The sequence below is a fragment of the Manis pentadactyla genome, chromosome 7 (assembly GCF_030020395.1).
Source record: "Manis pentadactyla isolate mManPen7 chromosome 7, mManPen7.hap1, whole genome shotgun sequence".
NCBI classification, from domain to species: Eukaryota; Metazoa; Chordata; class Mammalia; order Pholidota; family Manidae; genus Manis; species Manis pentadactyla.
Genome location: NC_080025.1, coordinates 26,490,967 through 26,514,078, shown reverse-complemented (window position 1 = coordinate 26,514,078; position 23,112 = coordinate 26,490,967). Strand labels below are relative to the sequence as shown.

The 23,112-nt window shown below is 46.8% G+C and overlaps 1 protein-coding gene across 1 annotated transcript in view; it reads left to right on the top strand.

Moving 5' to 3' along the window:
- LOC118909964 (general transcription factor IIE subunit 2-like) overlaps window positions 1–23,112 on the top strand; it is an 86,800-nt gene that overhangs the window by 62,831 nt on the left and 857 nt on the right. Inside the window, 2 exon segments of the mRNA XM_057504999.1 lie at window positions 8,426–8,541; window positions 19,761–19,907. Of these exon segments, the coding sequence (XP_057360982.1) occupies window positions 8,426–8,541; window positions 19,761–19,907 (263 nt within the window).

Here is a 23,112-nt window from a genome sequence, read left to right as displayed (position 1 = left end):
AGTTATCTTCATGAAGTAGTATAATTATACCACTTCATGAACACTTCATGGCTTCCTATCATTGCTTAGTCTGTTGATTTTTTAAATTATGTGGTATTAATACTTGTAGTATACAGAAAAGAATAGAGAGTAATATTTAATAAATCTTCACGTGCCCATGTGTTTCTCAGTTTTGCCTTCTCTCTATATTTTGCCGTATTTATTTCAGATCCTTTTTTATTGGTAATGGTGGATATATTCTTAAACTTGATAATAGAGATGAAAAACAAAGAGCTTTTCTGCCTCTCTTTTTATCCACTTAGTGCCTAGAATAGTTGTGGTAGTTTTTGTGCCAGCCCATTTATTCTGGGTGTGGGGGTATGACTTCATCATAACAGAAAGCACTGGGTCCTTCGTGTCCGGGGAGTGTGCAGTGGGTCCTGGTGTGTGAGGCTGGGCTACAAAGCAGAAAAATGGGCCCAAACCCCTGCATCTCTTGCTGCAGGTTTCTGGGTGTCTTTAGTAAATCCTCACTGCATTACCTGTCTGAGAAGTTGTTGTTTCTGTTTTTACCTTTTTCTGTAGGCTCCTATTCAGAGAAGGAAAAAGCCTACTTCACAGAAAAAGTGACGGTTTAAGACCCATAATGAACACGTGGCTGGCATGCTGAAGGACCACTCTGACATTGCTCCTGGCAAATAGGGAGTAGTTGTCCGTGAGCAAAGAATCACAAATAACAAAGTCAAGATCTTTCTCATTGATGCTGGGTTCTGAAGACTGTCTTCCCAGTCTGCTTCTCAGGACTGAGGAGAGGGGCAGCTCAGTTGACAGAACACATGCAGATTACCAAACTCAAAGCTTATTTTAGCTGAATAGGCCAATGAGATACGTAAATATTCTCTGTTAACCTTCTGTTACTTTGGCCAGGAGGAAAGGCGCTTGGCATGCCATGCAGGTGTCTTTGCTGTTTGTCTCTACTTCTAAGTGGTTCCTGGTTCCATTTTTCCTCTTTTATTACTTTAGAGCAAGTTTTCAGATAGTCTTGGATGCAGTATTGGTTTATTCTGAACGAACACATTTATAATAAAAGTCATTGTAGAAGGAGCTCTTAGACAATAGTGAATTCAGTTTGTCTGCTTCCGTTCTGGACCGTGGAGGTCGGCAGCTCCAGTCCTTAATCCCACAAGGTGTATGTTTGGGATGTTGCTGAAGACTCATCTGGGCCACGTTGCTGAGCATGTGATTTCACAATTAGAACATAGGTGCGCCTCCTGTTAGCAATTGAGGCGTTTAAGATAACTCTACATGCGGTTCTTATTAATGTTTTCTTTTGGAAGGATGTATCTATATTTAGCCTCTTGGATTTTTGTGAGTTACTGTTGCATGCCATCTCCAGCAAGCTTGGGTGGAGTGTTCCTGCCTGTCTGAACATCAGCTCGTCCATCCCCCAGTCCTCACAGGGCCTGACCCTGAGCTTTTGCTGGTGTAGACTCCTGTTTCCCCATCATGAGCTGTCATATAATGACAGCCATTATTAAATATGTGGGCTCTTAAGAGTCATGGTGACTTGCAGGAAGGAAATCTCTGTGGTCCTTCTAGCCCTTTATGGCAAACTACCCATTTTCCTTGTCTGTGCTTGTTGCTGTGGTGGGGGTTTTTGGGTTTGAGGACTGTTGATCCTTATAGTCCTCATGTGGTAAATCGGAATTGTAGTAGATTACAGACACAAGGTTCGGTGTTCTCAGAAAGGTGTAACAGAAACCCAAAGTAGCAAGTACTTTGTGCACATGACAAGGAGCGTTTTTGCTGTTTTGGTTATGTATCCTTTTTACTTACTTTTCATTCATTTATATTAATTATAGTGTCATTGCTTGCCTCTTTCTTACATCTGTGCTCCAAAACATGGCATGAGAAGATGTAAAACTGAGGCTCCCCACAGTAATTTAGGACAGAGGAAACACAATGTGTTTTGCTGTATATCAGAGTTTTGCTAGTAAGAAGGAGCTTTAGTGTCTTAAAGCACAAAACTAGCTTTCCTATAAAAAAATCTGGAGCTACCTCATTTCCAGGTATGTCTATTTTTTATGGTCTATACATGCCTCCTGATTTTTTTTAACTTCCAGTTTTATGGAGATATATTTGACATATAGCACTGTATAAATTTAAAGTGTTCAGCATAACAACTTGACATATATATCATGAACTGAATCCTACAGTAAGTTAATATCCATTATTTCATACACACCAAAAATATATATTTTTTTCTTTGTGATAAGGACTCTTAGAATTTACTCTTAAGAACTCTCATGTCCACCACACAAGCAGTCTGAACTGTAGCCGTCATGTACGTTATATCCCTAGTACTTATTCCTGGAAGTTTGTACCTTTTGACCACCTTCATCCAATTTCCCTATCCCCTGCCTCTGGTAACCATAAATTTGGTATCTCTTCTCGGTTTTTTGTTTTGTTTTAAATTTTACATGTAAGTGAAATCACATAGTATTTTTCTTTATCTGACTTATTTCACTTAGCATAATGTCCTTCAAATGACAAGATTTCCTCTTTATTTATGGCTGAATAATAATCCTGTGTGTGTGTGTGTGTGTTACACACATGTACATACCACATCTTTATCTGTTCCCTTGTCAGCAGACACTTAGGTTGCTTCCACATCTTGGCAGTTGTAAATAATGCTGCTATGAACATGGGGGCACAGATATCTCTTCAACATAGTGTTTTTGTTTCCCTGGGATATATTCCCAGAAGTAGAATAGCTGGATCATATAGAATTGCAGATCAAAATCAGTTCTTTTCTAAATGTTTTGAGGAAGCTCCATACTCTTTTCCATAGCGGCTGTAACCGATTTATAATCCTACCAGCAGTGCACCAGGGGTCCCTTCTCTCCACATCCTTGCCAGCATTTCTTGTCCTTTTGATGATAGCTGTTCTAACAGGCTAGCATCCAAGTATCTCCTTGTGGTGAGTGATAACTCATTGTGGTTTTGAATTTGCATTTTCCTAATGATTAGTGATGTCGAACGCGTTTTCATGTACCTGTCGGCCATTTGTATACCCTTTTGGAAAAATACCTATTCAGGTCCTTCACCTATTTTTTAATTTGTTGATGATGATGGTTTTGCTTTTGAGTTGTATGAATTCTTTATATGTTTTGGGTATAAGCCCCCTATCAGCTATATGATTTGCAAATATTTTTTCCCATTCCTTAGGTTGTCTTTTTATTTTGTTCATTGATTCTTTTGCTGGGAAGAAGCTTTTTAGTTTGTAGTCGCACTTGTCTATTTTTGATTTTGTTGTTTGTGATTTTGGTGTCACATCCAAAAAATCATTGCCAAAACCTAAGTCAAGGAGCTTTTTTCCTGTTTTCTTCTAGGAGTTTTATGGTTTCTAGTCTTGCATTTAAGTCTTTAATCCATTTCATGTTAACTTTCGGGAGTGGTATAAGATAGGGTCTAGTTTCATTCTTTCACATGTGAGTATCCAGTTACCAAAGAGACTGTCTTTTTTCCATTCAGTATTCTTGGCTCCCTTGTCAAATATTAATTGACTATATATGCATGGGTTTATGTCTTGGCTCTTGATTCTGTTCCATTGGTCTATGTATATGCCAGTACCATTCTGTTTTAATTACTATGCCTCTAATATATTTTGAACTTAGGAAGTGTGATGCCTTCTGCTTTATTCTTTCTTCTCAGGAATGCTTTGGCTATTTGCAGTTTTCTTTGCTTCCATATATATTTTAGGAGTGTTTTTTCTACTTCTGTAGAAGGTGCCACTGCAGTCTTGATAGGGATCACATTGAATCTAGATTGCTTCGGTAGTATGTAAAATTCTAACTATTATTTCTTCCAATCCACAAACATAGGATACCTTTCCATTTATTTGTGTTACCTTCAATTTCTTTCATTTTTGAGAACTAATGGAAACATATAAACTCGATATACAGATACATAGGAACTAATAAATAGACACAGGAGACAGAAACATATCCAATAAGATACTTAAAAAGAAATCGACAACCAGACACAAACCAAATAAAACTGTGAAACACTGAAATCAAAGAGATAACCATAAAAGGAGCTGGTGGCTGGAGGGGTGGGGGGTGGTCAGAACACATTTGAAGGCAGGACAGACTGACGGCCAGCTCAACAGCAGCAGACAGAGGGGGGCATGCAGATGGGCCCAGGAGGGTTTGCCTGGCTCACCAGCAGCAGGGCAGCCCTAGAACTTCTGGCTTCCATGAAAGCTCTGAGCTTGGCCGATTTCACACGAGCACAGCGTCGCTGAATGCAGGCCTAGGCAGAGGTGTGCACCGTAGGCCCTTATGAGCCAGGGTGAGCTGGCTCCATCACCCACCTGAAGGATTCTTTCAGGAGCTGAGGCAAGATCACCTTCACATTGGCTTGTACATCTAGCAAAATTATCTCCCAAGAATAAAGAGGAAATAAAGACCTATTTCAGATAAAGGGCCCCTTACACAGAAGAAATGCAAAAGGACTTATCTCTAGAAGGACATCACACCTGGTAGAAGGTATAGGAATGAGGCAATGTGAATTAGTGACTCTGTCGGTCAACTGAAAATAGCAGCATCTACACAGAGTGGTTATTAGTGGCAGGTGGGATGGAATAAGAAACATAAAAGCCCATCTAGAAGGTGGTGGCCATTGGTTGGCTCATGCGACTAAACTAGACGTCCCAACCTGACTGCAGTTAGGTTTCTGGGCGCACACTGGGCTCTGGGAATTAGAAACTGTTCCCGAATGTGGAAGGCTCTAGTGAGCCTGCAGCCTTCTACTGGCCAGCACGGCCCTGGCGACAGGAAGTGCCCTCTAGCCGTGTTTCAGATTCCCTTGCTTCCAAGTCACTGTGCAGTCCTGGGGCCCTGCGCCCTCTGACCCCAGCCTAATGTAGGTGCGGACCTTGATGGTGGGGGCTTCTGAATCATCAGCACTGACACCTGGGGAGTCATTGGAAACACTAACAATTCACACCACAAGTGTTGGCACACTTCTGTGAGCAACTTACTTCCCCATGTGAAATCCATTCCTGCTTAAAATGCCTCCAGTTGCTGTTTCCTGCATGTACTGGGATTGAGAGCTCAGGAAAGGACAAGACAGAATCACAGGCAACACTGAATAGTAAATAAGGAGGCAGAAACCAACCCAGCTGTCCAAGTAACCCAACAATGTAAGGGGGTTCACAGTTGCCAATTCATAAAACAGAGATGGCCGGATCAGATAATCTGTGCAAGATTCAGCAGCTTGCTTTTCACAAGATCAGATATAAGGCTTAAAGAGAAAGAAAAATTGAAAGGAAAAATAATGGGAAAAGGCAGACCTGGTAAATAATAACTAAGGCAAAACTAAATTAGCTGTGTTAATAACAGGCAGAATAGATTAGAGCACAGATATTAAAAAGTTAGAATATCACTTTGGTATAAAAAAATTTTTAAAAACTTTCAATTCATTGAGAAGATACAAGCATTTCAACCTAGCCTGCACCTGATAAATACCTTCATCATATATAAAATGAAAATTCATTGAACTTGCAGCTAGAAAAAAAGAAAATCACCATTAGAGAAGGGGAAAATCCAAAGTTGATCCTTTTTCAATTGTTGATGAATGAATGAAAGCATTAAGGATTTGAGCAATCCAATAATTGGGTTTTTCAAATCCTAATGTCTTTAAGTAAAAAGTAAGTAAATTTAAGAAAAAAAATTAAGGAAACCTTTGAAATTAATTAGAAAATATGTTAAAACTTATTCTCTTCATTTCTTGGTTAATGTACATGACTCAAGCTTCTGTAATGTAGATGTAAATGCTGGTTCTCGACCCTGCCAGGCATGCGTCTCAGCGTCTACTGCACCAGAACTCTTGGTTCTAGACCTTGGATGTGATGGGAGCAAGTGGCTCCAGAAAAGTCTTTTATTCTAACATTGCCCATGGGAAAGGAACGGACTCGAGGGACACACCTGTGACTCTGTCCAAGGTGAGCGACCTGACAGCCCTGAAGTCTACCTCTGGGGAGAAGTTGTAACTGAGTCGGAGCTGCTGGTCCACCTGCAGGAAAACAGAAAACACAGCGCGTCAGTGGAGCCTGCAGAGCCCCCAAAGCCCCCCACCTGGAAACAGCTGCGAAGCGCATGCAAGTGGGCCCCTCTCTGCGATCCTCTCTCCAGGGAGATGAGAGACGTGTTGCTAATTTTCCCACAATGTACATTGAAAACCCTTTTCTTTCCTCTTGGTGAAATAAAGGCTTCACACAAATCTTCTCCCTAGGAAATTCTGTACCGCTTTCGACCGTATTTATCTCCCCACTGACATCTTCTCACCAAATTCTTTGCTGGGAACAAAAAAACAAATGAAGCCTTCTCTGGAAGTGCCCCAGAGGATGAACATTAAATGGGAAACGGACGCCGGCTCCCATCTTCCCCTCCTCCCAAGCATCGCAGAGCCATCACTGGCCCCTCTGCCACAGCAATGTCCACCCTGACCGGGTCTCACTCAGGTGTGGCCCTGGGAGGCCCTTCCGGAGCGAATATTTCGGTCTGAACCTCCGGAGGACCGGCTACCTCACAGCTGCCACCCACCCAAGCTGCTGGCACCCTGCCTCGCAGTGGGAGTAAAAGCCACCCCCGGGGCTCCCCAGGCTTCCTTTCCAGGCCCTTCCTCCAGGAAGCACCCTTCTCCCACCCACTGCTAGTGCCCGTGCCCTCTCTTGCCCCTCCTCTTCACTCCAAGGCCCAGTCCTCCCTCCCTGCCCACATTCTTCAATCCAGTCAAACCAGTTTCTTCCAGGCTCTGCCCCTCCTCTTCACTCCAAGGCCCAGTCCTCCCTCCCTGCCCACATTCTTCAATCCAGTCAAACCAGTTTCTTCCAGGCTCTGCTCTGCATATTCATGTGAGGCTATCCTTGAAAAGGATCCTCGTTATCACAGTTTCACCTGGAAGGACAGGAGGCCAAGACCCCTTCAGCTGTGTGCCCAGCCTAGGCCCTGGGAGACACCGGTTCTCCACGCCTCCCTCTGCACCTCCACAGACCGACCCTCCTCCGGAAACCCCAGCCTGGAGGGGCTTCCGCTGGGGGACAAGTCCCTGGCCATGACTGGTGAATAATAATCATACACTTTATGACTGTTTCATTTATGAATAAATAAATCACTTATGCTTTTATTTGAATGTCTACAAAACTCTCTCAACAGTTGTTTGAGTGTCTACGGAGTGCCAGGCCCTGTCCCATGGCCCCAGAGCCCACCCCCTCCAGGACGCCCCCCCTCCATGATGCCCCTGACGGCTCGGGCAGGTCAGCTGGCCCTCTCCACTGCTCTCCTCATGCCTCTTTTCCTACCTCTAAAGTTGCATTTAAAATGCCTCAAAATTATGACCTGCTTTTCTCTCCCCCTGCCACAAAACTATTGTCTTTCTGAGAACATGGACATCTTATGAATATATGTTTTCTGTAGGGCCTACTATAGAAACTGGCAAAGTAACTCCTCTTGTGGGTTTGCCGAGTGAATGGGTGCACATCTTGCACAGAGTCCCTTCCTATCTGTGGCTGTGAAGGCATGGGCCGTCACATCTCCAGGGTGCCTCGGCTGCCCTGGAGGGTCCTACACCTGCAGGTGTAACATAGGGTTTTGGGCCTTGGGTCGCCATCCAGTCTGTTTAAGGCTGAGAGGAGATGTGCTCTTAGAGGGCTACGGGTGGCTGGGGCATGGGCTCTGGCCTGACAGAGGGGCACCACTACTGGTTCAGGGGCTGGCTTGCCAATGTGGACATCCTAGCAAAGGCATAGAACAAAAGAGAAAGAACATGGGGTTAGCATAAATATTTACTTTTAGGACTTCTGTATTTATGATATGGGTTACACAATCAATCAAGTATTCAGTGAGAGATTCATTTGGTTACTAGACTTCCTTAAGTTAGTTTTGTGGTTTAGTATTGTTTTTGTTTTCAATTACAGTGAGTGAGGTGTAGCATCATAGTCCTTTAAACCTCCCAGATGTGTGAAGTTCGTAATCTGGCCTAGTGATACTTTGCTGACCTCAGAATCTACGATTCCCACTTGTCTTCTCAAGTCATTAAATGAGATGGAAAAGAAGAAAACAGAACACAGCTGTTTTGAGAGAGCCCTAGATGCCAGGCTTCACACGTGTTCCTTCAGCTGTGTTTCTTCCTATGATCTTTGCAAGAACTGTCTGGGCTCAGCTGCATTTGGTATTTACCAAGTAGACTGAAGCTCGGAAATGTGAGTGACTTGGCACGGTGTAAGTAGGAGAGCCAAGATTCACACCCAAAGCCATCTCCAAGGACATAATTAACTTAATTTCAAAAATGCGCAGAACCTCCTTCTTTATAGTTTGTTGTTATGCTGGCATTTTGGTAAACTGGCTAAATTGTTTTAATGTCATCAATGTATTTGACACAGGACACTGAAGTTCACCCCCACCACCTGGACATTTCTGGAGACACCTGGGCCTTAAAAAGCACAAACCAAGTTTCAATTCTCAAATCATCACCCGGAGTCTTTGCCCCTGGCTACAGGTCAGTCCCCCAGGGTCTCCTTCCTAGAGCCACAAAGGAAAGAGAAGCAGAGAAAGTAATTCAAGCCGTGGGTGGGAGGGATCTGTTCTTAGGTCCCAGAGCCCCTGCTGGCTGAGTACAGTGGTCACTGCCCACCACTTTCTGTCTCTGGTCCTGAGTAACACCTGAGACTCTGCTCCCGGGGGCCGGGGGGGCTGCGGATGGAGCTGTAGCCAAACCTTTCCTGTTTGGACTGAATGGCTTGTCCCAAGCTGGGGGTGGGGAGGGAGGAAAGCTCTAGATAGGGTGAAGGGATGGGTGTGTCAGGGAAGCAACCGTGCTGTGTGGCTGTCCCCATAAACTGATTTAAACTTAATAAATAAAAAGTGCCTGCATGCTGCGGTGCTCTGGCAATACATGCTCACCAGTGCCATGAACTAACGACTGCTGGGAACACTTTAGATGGGGAAGGAAGGAACACGGTGGGAGAGAAAGGAGGGGCCATGTGCAGACGCTCACCTGAGTGCGTCCAGATGGGCAATTAGCAGAACCTGTGCAGACGGGAAGCCGTCCTCCCATCCCTTCCACCCTCCACTCCGGCCCAGCCCACACTTGCTCCAAAGATTTTCCTCTTATTTCAAGAGTAAATTTTAGAGGTAAGGCCATTAAATTATAATCACTCAGAAATTGTTATTTGTCCCATATAGCTGAGAATTATTTCTGAATTCCACCCATTTAAAAAAAAACTAGAAATCAGTCTTCACTTGCCCACAGGCCACATCCAAAAGTTCACCCACGGCCACTGATGTTACTTCTGAACCATTTCTCAAATCCCCCACTACGGCTGCCCCACGGCGCCAGCGAGCCTCCTCAGCTCTTCCCGAGTGGTCCCTGTCTGACATCTCACCCCCCAGGTGTGCATCTCTGGGCAGAGATCACAGAGCACCCCTGAGAAATGAAGATCTGCCCATGCTTCTGCCCTGCCCAAAAGCCAAAGGTTTCCCTTCACTCGCCACAGAGCTGGTTTACCTTCTCCACAGGGTACAGTAAGCCCGTGGAAGTCATTCGTTCAGTTCATAAGTATTTACTGAGTGCCTGCCCCATAAGGGCTGACTCGATCGGGGTCATACTGTAAGAGGATGAGCCGACCTCTGCCAGTTCCCTTCCGAGATGTGCCCGCGCCTGCTGCCTGCCCTTTGTTCCAGGACCACTGGAATCCCACGGGGCACCTGCCGTGCTCCTCCACGGCTGGAATGACGCTCACATGGACCCGCCACCCGCCCACTTCCCTCTCTTCCCCACTGAGCCAGCTCCTCCTCCCCTCCCACACTCGGGTGACTCCCAACTTCGTCTGGGAATCAAGCACGGATGCCCCGGGGAGAGCAGCGTCCCCTCCACCTGTGCCCCTGCACTGCCTGGGCACACTTCCTCCCGAGCCCTGGCCAGCCTCTCATGATTTCCTCCCCAGCTGTGTGTCTCCCTTGTCATACACCAGCCCAGGAGTTATCAAACCTGAGCAGGCATCAGGATCACCTGCTAACTCCCCACAAAAAGGACTGCTGATTCAGTAGGTCAGATGTGGGAATCTTTGTTTCTCAGAAGGTCCCAGGAGATGGTGAAGCTGGAGGGTAGAGGGGAGCACCCTTCAGTTCACCTTGTCTAGTGCCCAAAGGCTGCAGCCAAGTTCAGTTCATGTCTATCCCCTGATCTCAGCACCACACTTGGCTTTGGGTAGAAGCCCAAGAATGTTTTGTTGTGCACCAGGGCACATTTGGCTGATGGAGAAGAAGGGAAGTAGGGTACCTGAATGCTAAGCTCTCTTCCCTCTTGGATAATCTTCAAGTGGTGCATCCTTCTGTTGGCAAAGTTCTCGGCATTGATGATGAGCACCTGGGTTTCTTCCTTGTTTAGCTGATAATGAACTTGTAAGCTTCCTTGAAACAAAAATATCAGAAATTAGAATTAAAAATAGGAACCATAAAATGCAAAAATATGATAAGGTTGTCTTTTGATTGTCACTGTGTTCTAGGAACCTAAGTCTGTCTCGACCCTTCCATCATGTAAAAGTTTAACAGATACGCTGTTATTGTAGCATCTGGTTCTCTGCAGAAAACCCTGAATAGTTGTGAAATAAGTGTGTGTGTGTGTGCATGCACATGTATATGTGCATATATACATGCATGTGTGCATGTGTACGTGTGTTAGCAGAACCGAGATACCAGCCTGGAAAATAAAACCACCACAAGTCGATTTTGTAATTGGATTCTGAAAACTTTACCAATATAGAGTTAAATACTTTGCCATTCTCACTTTGTTCCCTACTGCTTCCCATATCTGCCTTTCTTCCTAACTGCCTTCGTGGAATTTCAGAATATGAAATGTGAAATAAGATCATAATGTAATCTAAGGCAGAACAGGAGAACACAGCTTGGGAGGAGAAAACAGTCGAACTGTGAGTGGAATGTAAGGCCATTATTCAACAGTCAGGAAACAGAAGGAACTTCCTACAGCGGACCCTGGTTGTCCTGACTCATTCTTCCTTTGGGTGTGACCATTACAGATTCCCAAATGTTTATTTTGTCACCTAACACTTCCTCCCAGCTCTCCAGCCTAGCAGGGCTGGTGCTGAGAGGGGCTGGGCAGGGCGGCGCTGCAGAAGTGTGGACGTGGCCAGGAGCCCCACTGGCCGTGGGCGGGAAAGGCCCATCCCGTGCCCTGGGGGGCCCAGCGTGGCACCCTCTTCCACCCTCCATGTAACATTTGGTTCAACCCAACAACCGAGTCAGTGTGTGGTGACCAGGCCCCACGCATGGTGGTGAGCACCCCTTCCTTGAGGGGCTGACAGCCTTGCCGTCTTCTCACACTGTTGGGGTAATTCCAACACACGTGCATATTCTGTGTACATATTCTGTATGTATTTGTCCATTTCAGAAATCATTCCTACTTTACACACCTTTACGGACACCAGCCTCACGACCATCCCTCTTAGATATAATCTCAACAGGGACCCTGTCTGTGAAAGTTTCCAGAAGCTTCCTCAGCATCCCACTTTATGCCTAAAAGACCTCAACCACTTCTTCCAGAGCCGTGGAAGTACAGATCCCACCTCCAGAGAAGCAGTCCAGCTCGCTCCAGGGAGGACGGTTTCCCTGTGGGCCACAGGGACCCCAGGCGATCATCTCAGCCCAGAAAGTTCTCCTCCAGCCTTTCTCAGCGAGCCTACTCCTCCCCCTCCAGAACTCAGTCACCCGCTCCAGGCAGCCCTCCGTGGCTTCTCTAAGGTGCCCTCTCCTCCTGCTGCCCTGGGCCCACCTCTATCCCAACGCAGATGGGGTTGTGCAGCCTGCTTGCTGACTGTCTCACACATCCGTAAACTACTTGAGGATCTGGAAATACCTTACCCACCCTTAGGTTCTCACTGCCGGGCTCATGTCAGGGATGTCCCAGAGGATGCATTCAGGTCTGGGTTTCCACCCACTGCCTTGAACCTTCTGCTTCTTGTTAGTGTTCAGGGATCATCTCTTTTCCATTTCGGTTTGCCTTATATGCCTGGTCCAGTGGTTTTCAATTAGACTGCTCTGTCCAAATGATACCTACAGCAAAGGCTATTCTAGAGAAGAGGAAAACGTGGAGTGGAGCTGCTTGAAGTGACCTAGGAGAGGGAGGCTCTCTCTGGACTCTGCTCCCCCCCCACCTTCTCCCCACAGCGTCACACTGGCCAGCAGAACCCTCAGACTCCCAGGAGCATAGTGGGAACCCTTGCCCCTGCAAAGTGACAGCTCAGCCTCCAGGGTTCAGTCACATCTCCTGGACGGTGGCCCTCAGCCCATGCAGCAGTGTCCTCCTGCCATCCTGGCCCTGGGGACCCCACACGCCAAGTGCCCGGAGATCGCATCTGACAAGCTTGCCCCTGCATTTGGCTTTCAGTGATCAGTCCTAGACTCTCTCTGGATACCTATGTAGATGTGACTGCCCAGGGAAGGCATCTTCTTTGGGCTTAAGAGAAGCCAAGCTCTCCTTTGGAGATACAGCACTTGCTTCATCCTTCCTTGCCTTCCCTGCCCACCTCCCTCCATCTCTCTCTCTCTTTTCTTTCCTTCCTACTTCCTTAACAGAAATGTGTTGTTCTGGACAATAGTTCTGAAGGCTAGAAACCCAAAGTGTTCTCTCAGAGGCTCGAGGCTAGGATCCTTCCTGGCCTCCTCTCAGCTGCTGCTGGCTGCGTCCTGGCGCCCCGCAAGCCCTTCTCTGTCTCTGCAAGGCCGTCTCCCCAGGTGCGTCTGTTGGTCCTGTGCTCAGGCTGCTCTAAACTCAACAGATGATAACCAAATATCATTTAGCAAGACATTTTACTGTTCTCCTCCTGCCTGACAGTCCCCTGCTCATGAGAATGAGGGAAGTATGGACTAGACACTCAGAATTGAAATGTTCCAATAATATCCAGTTTGGTGACTTCTTGCACTGAGGTCGTTCAAGAACATCGTTTTGTTTTGTCTCATTTCTCGTGCCCCCACCTTCCAGCTGTGCTGCTCTACCCGCCTTCCACGCGGCCCTGGAGTATCTGGCCACGTGACTCCGGCACTCGAGCACTCCCCGGGTCCGTGACTCTCCATCATGCATTCCCGCTTCTCTGCCTGACCCAGAAAGCCCGTGTCTCACCTTTCCAGATTTATCACATACACATAGTTCATATGTTGATGATATCTGAACACTCAGAATCCCCCCAAATAATGCTCCTCCTTGCCTCTGTGTGTTTTCTTTCCTGAGCAGGAAACAACCCCCTGCCTCCGTACCTGCCTTGCAAGCCTCTCGTCATTCATCCAGACCCATCTGGTGAGACCAGCGTCCCCACTTGCCCCTTAGGCTGATATGATCTTTCCTCTTACTGTATAGTCACCATGCTCACTCCTGGTGACCGGGTCTATTTATCATTATCTTTGTCTTTCTTGAATTCTGGCTCCCCTGGGAGGAACAGCAGCTTATTCATCCTGTGTCTGCAAATAATAGCACAGGGCAGCTATCTTCAGGCTCCAGGGACATTTATGGAATATAATATCCACAGACAATGTTATCACCACCTCACCAAAATTATGAGCTGATAATTACTCAATGCCTATGGTGTGTCAGATACAAAAAAAAAAACAGTTCTAATCCTGAAGTTCTGTCTTCAAAGACTTCATGACCTAGTCGAAGGGGATGAAGCGATGTCATACTGGCCTACTACCATACGCCTGACCTGTGTAGGGATTTAACCTGGGAATGAAATGTTTTCCATTAAATCCTCAGAGGAGGACATAGAACTCCAGAGAGGTAAAAAAACACAGGTAAAAACAAAAGGGATCTCATAAGGATTTTTAAAGACATGCCTGACTGGGCTTTGCCGCACACAGTGGTATTTTAAGAAAATGACTCTGGGTACCCAGTGTGCATGTCAGAGCAAACAGGGAGCCGTGGAGGGCTCCCATCACTCAGGCAAGGGAAGGCAGGGAAGGCGCCGGCTCAGCAGCCCGCATTCCGGGTGACAGGGTTTGGCAGCCGCTTGCTTAATCATCCTATGTCAAAAAAGGATCTCTTCTACCCGTGGAACCCTGGCCCACACAGTACCCGTCCACATCCGTCCCCACACAGGCCGCCCCCCACGCACCCTTCAGTTGCCACTAACCGACTGTCCCCACCAACTAGCTGCTATTCCAGCTCCACTGGTTGTGTAGATCAAACTGCAGGCGTCATCCCGGTTTTGCCCATTTCCTGCACCAGGACCCCTGCACACAGGCTGCATATCCAAGTCACCAGCCCCTGGGCTCCAAAGTCCTGCCTTGCTGCCTATCTTCCCATGTCAGCCAGGCAATCACCACCATCCCCTGGGGACACGACAGCACATCTGACCTGGCCTCCAGGTCCTACCTTCTGCCCCGCACCCATCTGTTCTCCCCCCAGCAGTCAGAATAAGCCTTTACAATCCGATGCCACACAGTGAACTGATTTAACCGCTTCCTGGTGCACTTGGAATAAAACCCAAATTCTCTTCCGTGGCTGGTGAGGTTCGGTACCATCTTCCCCTGCACCTCCTCGATCTCCTTTCACTGCACATTTGCCTCACTTACTGGGCTCCAGCCGCTGTGGTACCTGAGAAGCCGAGTTCACTGCTGCCCGCGAACCCTGCCCCAGCTTCTCTCTCCCCTGGAATGTGCCAGAAGCCTCTGTGCCGCATGGATCAGATGTGATCCATGCACTGACGCCTCCCATGCGTGCACACGTGCCTCGGTTCCTCCAGGAAACAATGGCTTGTTGGTGTGTCGGGGGGTCAGTGCCGGAAGTCAGTATTTGTTACTACAAATCAATGTAGCTCCTCCGTAATTCCAGTTACAAGCACCACCTTTTCTGACTGCACCCTCCTCCCTCTCTGGTCCTCTTCTTCTAATGCCCAGACTCCCACAGTCCTTAGTGAAAGAATCAATCTCGCCAAGCAATGTTCCTCAACCCCCTCATGCCCTCGGTCCTCCCGATCTGACAGCTCAGGCTGCCCGCCCTGGGCCTGTGGACTCTCCTGGATAGTCTTACTTCCCGTGACCCATTCTCCCTTCACTGAGTGAAGGGATTTGCTTGGCAGAACCGCGAGCGCTCAGATCCAGCCCACACTTCCTGCCTTCTGCACAGGTTCACTGGCAGAAGAAAAATGCAAGCTGTGCAGACTGCTAGCAAGCCGCTCCGAGTTCATCACCACCAACTTCAGGCGGGCCTTTGTTCCGTCTGCTCCGCCTCAGTGTATTTCCTACGCCCATCCACCCACTGGCGCAGACCCCCACTTACTGTCTCCTCTTCTCTGCCCAGGCCTCCAACTGTGCCTTCCTCCCCACTCTCTGCTGATGACCTTGCCGTCTGCCTCCCTGAGAAAACTAAAGCAATCAGAAAAGAGCTTCAAACGCCTGCCACCATATTTACTGGACTGTTAATTTCTGAGCCCAGATGTTCCTCCTTCCTTTCCACTAACTCAGATGGGGTGCCCTGCTCTCACCTGACGTCAGTCTTGCATCCTTCCCACCCTTCCTGCCTCTTGGCAGACACCCTCAGACAACACCCGCTTCCTCACGGTGGGTCACTTCATCCCTCATCTGCATTATTCTCATTGACACTTTTCCTGTTTTAAAGGAATGATAAAGGGAAGTGCCTCGGCTTTCTTAGCCCTTGCAACGGCCGTACCTGCTCCCGCCGGCCCCACGCTAACCCCCGAGGCGTCACCTGTGTTTCCTTCCAGGGGCCTCTTTCCCATTTTCTCCTAAATGCCCGCCAGTAAGATCTCAGCTCCGGGTCCCCACCAAGTGTCTGTCCCCAAGGTCATCCTGCTATGTCTGGTTTTCTACTCAGTGAGCATCTCACGCGTCACTATTCCACAAGTCACTCTCTGCTCTTTATGAAAGTTTTTGCTTAGCTTCCAGAACCTCTCTCTCCTAGTTTCTCTGCTTTGCTGTCTGCCCCACTTCTCTCCTCCTAATGCTGAAGCCCGGGGCTCAGCCTGGGGATTCCCTGTCCACACCCGCTGCCCTGATGGGCTCATCGGTGCTGCGCTGTGGCCCCCTGCCCAAGGGGTCTCCTGGGGCTGCTGTGATGCTGGCTGGAGGCTCAGGGTCTGAAACCAAGGCGTGAGCTGGTCCACATGCCCATTCGTGACTCTAGGGGAACCTTCCCTGGTCTCTTCAGTGTCTGGGAGCTCCTGCCCATCCTCAGTGCCCTGTAGCCTCATCGCCCCAACCTCTGCCCCACAAGGTCACGTGGCCTCCTGCCTTCTGTGTGTCTGTGTGCTCCAAGTCTCTGTATCACCATCTCCCTCTTCTTACAAGGACTCCATTCACTGGGTTTAGCATGACTTCATCTTAACTAATTATATCTGTTATGACCTTATTTACAAATAAGACCATATTCTGAGGTTCCGAGTGGATGCACATTTTGAACCCAGTATACTATCTAAATGCAGAGCAGTTTCCAAATTTGTCTCTCCAGGTTTCTCTTACCTCCATTTCAGACTCCTCTGTACAATGTCCTTCCCAACACCTCTACCTGGCTGCCCTGATAACCTCAGAGTTGATATGTCCAAGACTGAACTCGTGATCTCTTATAACCCTGTTCCTTTCATAACTTTTCCCATCTCAAGTGTTGGAAATCCTATACTACCAAGTGATCAGTAAAAAAATCTTGGAATCATCCCTGATGGCTCTCTTTTTCTCATACCCTATGTACAATAGGAAGGACATACTTGCAGCCACCCCCCTTCAAAATACATCTTGAGTCCAAACATTTCTTTGACTTCCCACCATTTCCACTATTACAGCCATCATCCAAACACTCACATTTCTCAACAGATTATTTCAATAGATTCCTAACCAACTTTCTTCTACCCTTAGTCCTTTATAGGCTATTCTCCCCAGGGCATCTAGAGAAATCCTCCTAAAGTAATCTGATCACTCACTTCTCTGCTCAGAGCCCATCAGGGGCTCCCCATCCTACCCAGAGCAGATGGCACTATCTTTGTTGTGATTTTAGGGTCCTAAGGCTCTCATTACCTGTCACCTCATCACCTACTACATCCCCCCTTGTCTTGGGCTTCAGCCACAAGGCTTCCCTCACCAGTTCTCAAACAATAAGCACAGATCTATTGCAGGATTTTGCATTTCCTGTTTTCTCTGCCTGGAATGTATCCCCCTTCAAACTCCTTCAATTCTTTGCTCAAATGTTACTTTTTAAAAGAGTTCTCTGATGATCATGTTAAAAACTGCAAGATCCCCACTGCATTCATACACACTCCTAAGCTTTCACCCTGCTCTTTTTCCCAAAGGAACTCAAAATCTTGTAAAATTTTCCTTATTATTATGTTTATTATTTATTGTCCATCACCCTTCACTAGAAGGTAAGCTTCATAAGGGCAGAGATTTAATAAAATGCAAGAGACTAGAAAGGAAAACATGAATATGCTCTACCATACTTGGGGAAAATACTGTTTTAGTCATACAAACCCATGGTGTGACACTGTAAAAACACTTCTTTATGTATATTTTAGTCAGACATTGTTGGAAAGGTCTGGTCTTCCAAATAACTAGTTTCTATAGTACTTATCACCAACGTGGTCATTTTTTAATTTTTATGTTTTTAAATGTGTTCAGTGATTTTCATCCCCCATTTAATTATAAGGTCCATGAAAACAAACTTTTACCTTTATCTTCTCCTGGGGACTCCCAGCATCAAGAAAGATGTGTAGTATATAGGATGGGGTCAATAAGCATTTCTAATTTTTCTACAGAATCAATGAGTGAATAGGTAGCTTCAGTGATGTATGAAAAATATTTCTCTTATCTTACCCATGCTTAGACATTATATAATACAACCAATTATTTAAGGGTTGATGATAATTTTAATAATTATCATTGTTACAGTTATAAATGTTAACACTGTTATTGTTATAATCAGTATCATTAAAATATCAGTTGCCCATTTTGTTCTAGGGACTATCTTAAGTGTTTTTCTCATATTTCATCTATAAAACTCAAAAATTTATGACAGACACATTGCTATTTTATGCTAATTTTACATATGAAGAAATTAAAGTTTGTCAGATCTGTTGGACAAATCTGGTTACATGTCTGTCTTTTCCCACAGATCTTCTCTCTTATCTGTGACCTGCATTTCCCTAAAGAATAGCATCTCCTCCTTAGCACCAACCATATAAAGATAAGGCATTTAATCAAAGCCCTTGGGTGAAGGCATATGTCTGCATGATAATTCCATGTAGCCAGACTTCACAGAGAAAACACTAAACTCCAATTTGGGATGATTCTGAGGCTAAATTCATTTGCCCACAATGTGCCCTCAAGTCATTGCCTGAACAACTGAATGCTAAATTTAATGAGATAGCACCAAATTTTAAAATAATACTATATATTTTAAGCTCTCTGGGACACAAAGAGATAGTTTACACTTAAAATAACTGCAAACTCCGTGGAAGATATGGCCAATTTTCACGATAAAGTTAAACATTAAAGTTGTCCTTCTGAATTTCAATCTTGGGCAAGGTGGGGGCAGATCAGACCGAAAAGAATCCACTGTCCTAAAGAAAATACCCTGAGCGATTTGAGAATTTCTCCTGCGTCAGTAACCGCACTTCACTGAGCATCCCCAGATTCGCTCAGCTATGGTGGTTTTCTAGGGTTCAATTCATTTCTTTTTCCAAAACAATCTTGCAAACTCTCAGAGGTAGTAATAAGTGTACCAAATCCTCCTGCCTGTTTGGTGCTGGGTTCTGGGCGACTTCATTCAGCCTCTCTGCCTACCTTAATAGGCAACGATGATCTTCTATTCCAGTGCTCTGTTTCTGTTTGCACAAAATATTCTACAACCTGTCTTACCTTTAACTCAAAAGTCATTTGCATAGAGGAAGAGTCCCATCACTGGGGGTAAATGGAGATTAAGGGCCCCCATTCCATGGTACTCTGTCCAGATTCCCAGATTGCATTGTTTCCTTACGATCTGCTATAGGGAATGGCAGCCTTTTTTCCAACAAGAGAAAAATACCTTGACTTAGGGAATTAGGAAGTTTAAATTTTTAAAGATTTTCAGTTGATATGTATGAATGCAACCAAACAGATGCCCATGGCCCTGTTTGGGCTTTCTGTTTTGGGCTTTGCAGCACGTCTACAAGGCTGTCCACAAAAGCTGTGGGGAGCCCGGCTGGGGTTTCATGTGCTGAGGTGTTACAATGAGCTACCAAAGACTGATTTCCCTTTCTTCTGAGACCCCACTAGATAGAGTTCACTCACATTTAAAAATTCTCATCTCTTGTGTACGTATGATTTATGGGGTTTGAAGCAATAGTCACTAGAACTCAATGTAGTAATTAGTCTTTGTAAAGTGGGCTTTGTAAATTTTATACTTACTTTTTATGATCCAACTGCTTTTGAATATAGATCTTTTTGATCATGACACAACTTTCAAATATTTGGAGCTAATGTTAGTTGTATGTATTTGAACGTGTTTTTTTTTTGAGTTTTGATGACCACAGATACTGAGAGGATAAAGCAGTGTAAAGGCACAGAAATCCTGGGCCTCAGTTTGCAACGTGTCCCTGGTTGGCCAAGTGCCGCTGAGAGCCAGTGCTTCTCTAATAAAGAGCCCAGTTCACTTCCCCACCTCCCTGAGGTGCCCAGGCAGGGCTCAGCTGGAGCGGCCCCTCTGACAATACGATCCACATGCAGATGGCGGGTGGCCCGCCCACCCAAGATGTGCCTGGAACGGGACTGTGGATGCCAGTGTGGAGGAGAGAAACATACTCAGCCTAGCCGAGTGGCCCAGAACAGTAAGACCGTCCCAATACTGAGAAATACGGAAGAGGACACACCCAGGTAAGGAAACTGGATTATCAGGTCCAGGGAAGACTTTGCAGGGGCGATAAACCCTGAACGAGAGTCGTGAAGAACACAAAATTAGCCACACGGACAAGAGGAAGAAGAGGTTTATTAGAGGAGATGGTGTGTCAGAGGCAGGGAGGCTTTGCCGAAGAGGATGGAGTCCATGTCTGTGGTTGGGTGGAAGGTACTAGGTGCCTGGAAAATAAACAGAGGGGAATATTTCATACAAGTGTGGGTAAGGGAACCAAAGCATGTGCCCTAAGGATGCCGCTCCCTATGGGGCCATGATTTTCCTCTCATTGTTTTTCCTAAACGCTATTTACAAAGATAATTTCAAGAGTCCTGCTCGGATTACAGCTCTGACACCTTTTCTCATGGTGTCATTCTACGCACAGGGGCAGGTGCTTAGACCCACAGCACACAGGACTCGGCGGCTGCTTTTGTCTCTTCTATGTTCATCTCTGATCCGCAGATGAGATCAGGCAGGTGGTTAGACCCACATCCGCATATGAGGCACTGAGCCACCCCATGTTTAATAATCCCATCTGTAAGTTCTCAGCATCTACTGCTGTGTGCGCCACCTAACAGAAGAGGTGAAGACATAGATTTAAAAAAAAATCTGTTGAGCATAGGGTGATGATCTTTTAAAAAGCTGAAAGATGTGAAAGGCGAGCATGGTCAGAACGGTCCCCACAAGCCTGGGCCTTTGTGTTTCCCTAAAGTCGCCCCCTGCAGCCTGCCAAGTACCGGGATTAGTTAGTGCCGGCTTCAGGCACTGGCACAAATGAAAATATAAATGATGGTCAATTAGAGATGATTTCCTGAACCGTTTCTAAAATTATTAACAAATAGTGTGACTAGCTCAAGAACAAGTTCAGGCACTGTTCACAATGCAAAGTCATCAAGCCACGGCCACGGGACCCCATTTAATGGCACACAGCCCATCAGAGAGAGGTCTGCCCTGAGGGGTGGGGCTCCTCCATGGCCTGCTGGCGGAGTCCCACCTGTCCAGGATGTAGTCCCTTCTGGATCCCGTACTCTTTGTTACACCAGAGTGGGTCTTGGAAATGGAGATGGTTTGTGTCTGAAAGATGCACCCGGAGGAGAGGACGGGAGGGAGGTTTACTGGCCGCCTAGTTTGACCAACTCAGTGGAAGTTCCTTTGTATTTATGGATGACATTCCCCTGATGACGGAGTAAGGTGGCACTGGCGGTGGCCTAGGTGGGCTCCAAGATGCCAAGATTCTTTCCCCCACCCCTCAGAGGAACCGGACACTTCCCTGGGCCAGAGGCTGTGACATGACAACAATGTGGAGTAGTTATTATTTCCTGTAATAAATGAGAAAAAAATGAAGCTCAGGGAACCCAAAAATCTGCCTAAAGTCTCAGTCATAACAAGAGGTTTGAACCCAATGCCTATGCTACACTCGTTGCACACCACCACAGACGTCAGGTAGATAAGAACCTGGGGGTCTACCTGCTGATCAGAGACACAGAGGAGACAAAGCAGCGCAGCGCACTGCCTCCCGTCCTCCTCAGTCCTCATCACAGGGCACAGCACACTGGGAATGACAAAAAAGAGCACCTCCCCCGGCAACACGCTGACACACCACGCTCCCCACTTGCACACCTGTGCGCTCACATCCACAGGGGGCCTGGCCTGACCACTCTGCATAACTGCTCAGAGAAGATGGAGGCCTTACATATGCACGGAAGAGAAATGGCAGGAGACCTTGCTCTCTGCTGAGATGGGAAAAATGGAGCAAACGTTAGTAACAGTCCTTGGAGAAAAAGTGGGAGAGTTCCCCTTCTACAGACGAGAGAGGCTGAATTTGAAGCCAGCAGTGCGGCGCGCAGTGGTGTGAGGGGCGCCCTCCGGCAGCGAGCGCTTATCCAGCACCTACCAGCCCCTTCTGTTCCCAGCGAGGGGCCCAGCGAGGCGGCTGCTCTCCTGGGTGCCTCCCTGTGAGGGTGGAGTGAACCATCAACAACCAGAGCAAACATCTTGACTCAGAGGACACGTCCCAGGCTCCAGGGGGCAGGTGATGGTGGAAAGGGGCCACCTGATTCAAGGAAAGCCCCCCAAATTCTCCAGGCCTGACCGTCCTTTCCACTAACACGGTCCCCTCATCCCACGTCATCAGTGCAGCCGCCTCCCCTCACCAAGCCCGACAGTGTCACCTCTCTGTGAAGGACCCCCTACCTGTCCACACAATGAGTCCAACCACGAGCCTACCTTCTCTCATCCCTCTCAACCTGTCGGCTCCCACATCCCCACAGGCCACCCCCAGTGCCCCAGACTCGAGCCAGAACAGGTTGGTGTCCTTGCAGTTCTCCCCTGTGTGTTCTACGTGCAGCCTACTGACCTGCCAAATGGAAGAATAATGGGCTTCAGAAAACCTGTGCAGAGCAAGAAAACTAATGTTCCTTGTTCACTATGTCAAATATATTTGTTCAACTACAGAAAAGTTGAAAAAGAGACAACGGTGCTTTTCTTGAAAGAAAAATAGAAGGTAATTGCATTTGTGTTTCCCCAACATTTACCAAGGACCTTCAGAACTCCGTACACAGCCTGTCATAGCTGACAATACCTGCTAGTTCAGACAGAAGAGGTTAAGTGGAAACCTCGCTGACAGGAAGCTCAGGTCCCCAAAGGCATCTGGCATGTGGTAGTTAGTAAATATCATCTAATGGACAAAGGAAGGAATTAATTAATTAGTCAATAGCTTTTTAAAAGGCAGGCAACATAGAAAGATAAAAGAAATTTTAGAATGCAGGAAAAAAGGTTTTAACTATGAAAATTTATGTGGGATGCCAGTTCAAGATAGTAAACAAACAGCAAGCTATGTGGGGGTTGGAATTTCGGAGGGAAGTGGAGGCTGGAAAAGGAGAACTAAGCCATGGGCAGGAGGCGGTGGGGACTATGAGGCCTGTCGGTGGGCAGCCACGTGCAGTCAGACGTAGCAATATATTAAGTTAGGGATGTTACTTTCTAGTTAGTTCTTCTCAGCTTCCAGCTCCAAGACCAGGTGTGATGGATGGGAACAGAACCCACGTTCTTTCCTGAGATGTGCTTCACCCCTTTTTGACAGAAGTGGTGCAGAGTCTATGACATGTGGCCCAGTTCAAACCCTGAGTCTGTGGGCTTCCAACATACGCCTTTAGTGGCAGGTCAGAGCAGTCCTTAATGATTCTGCAG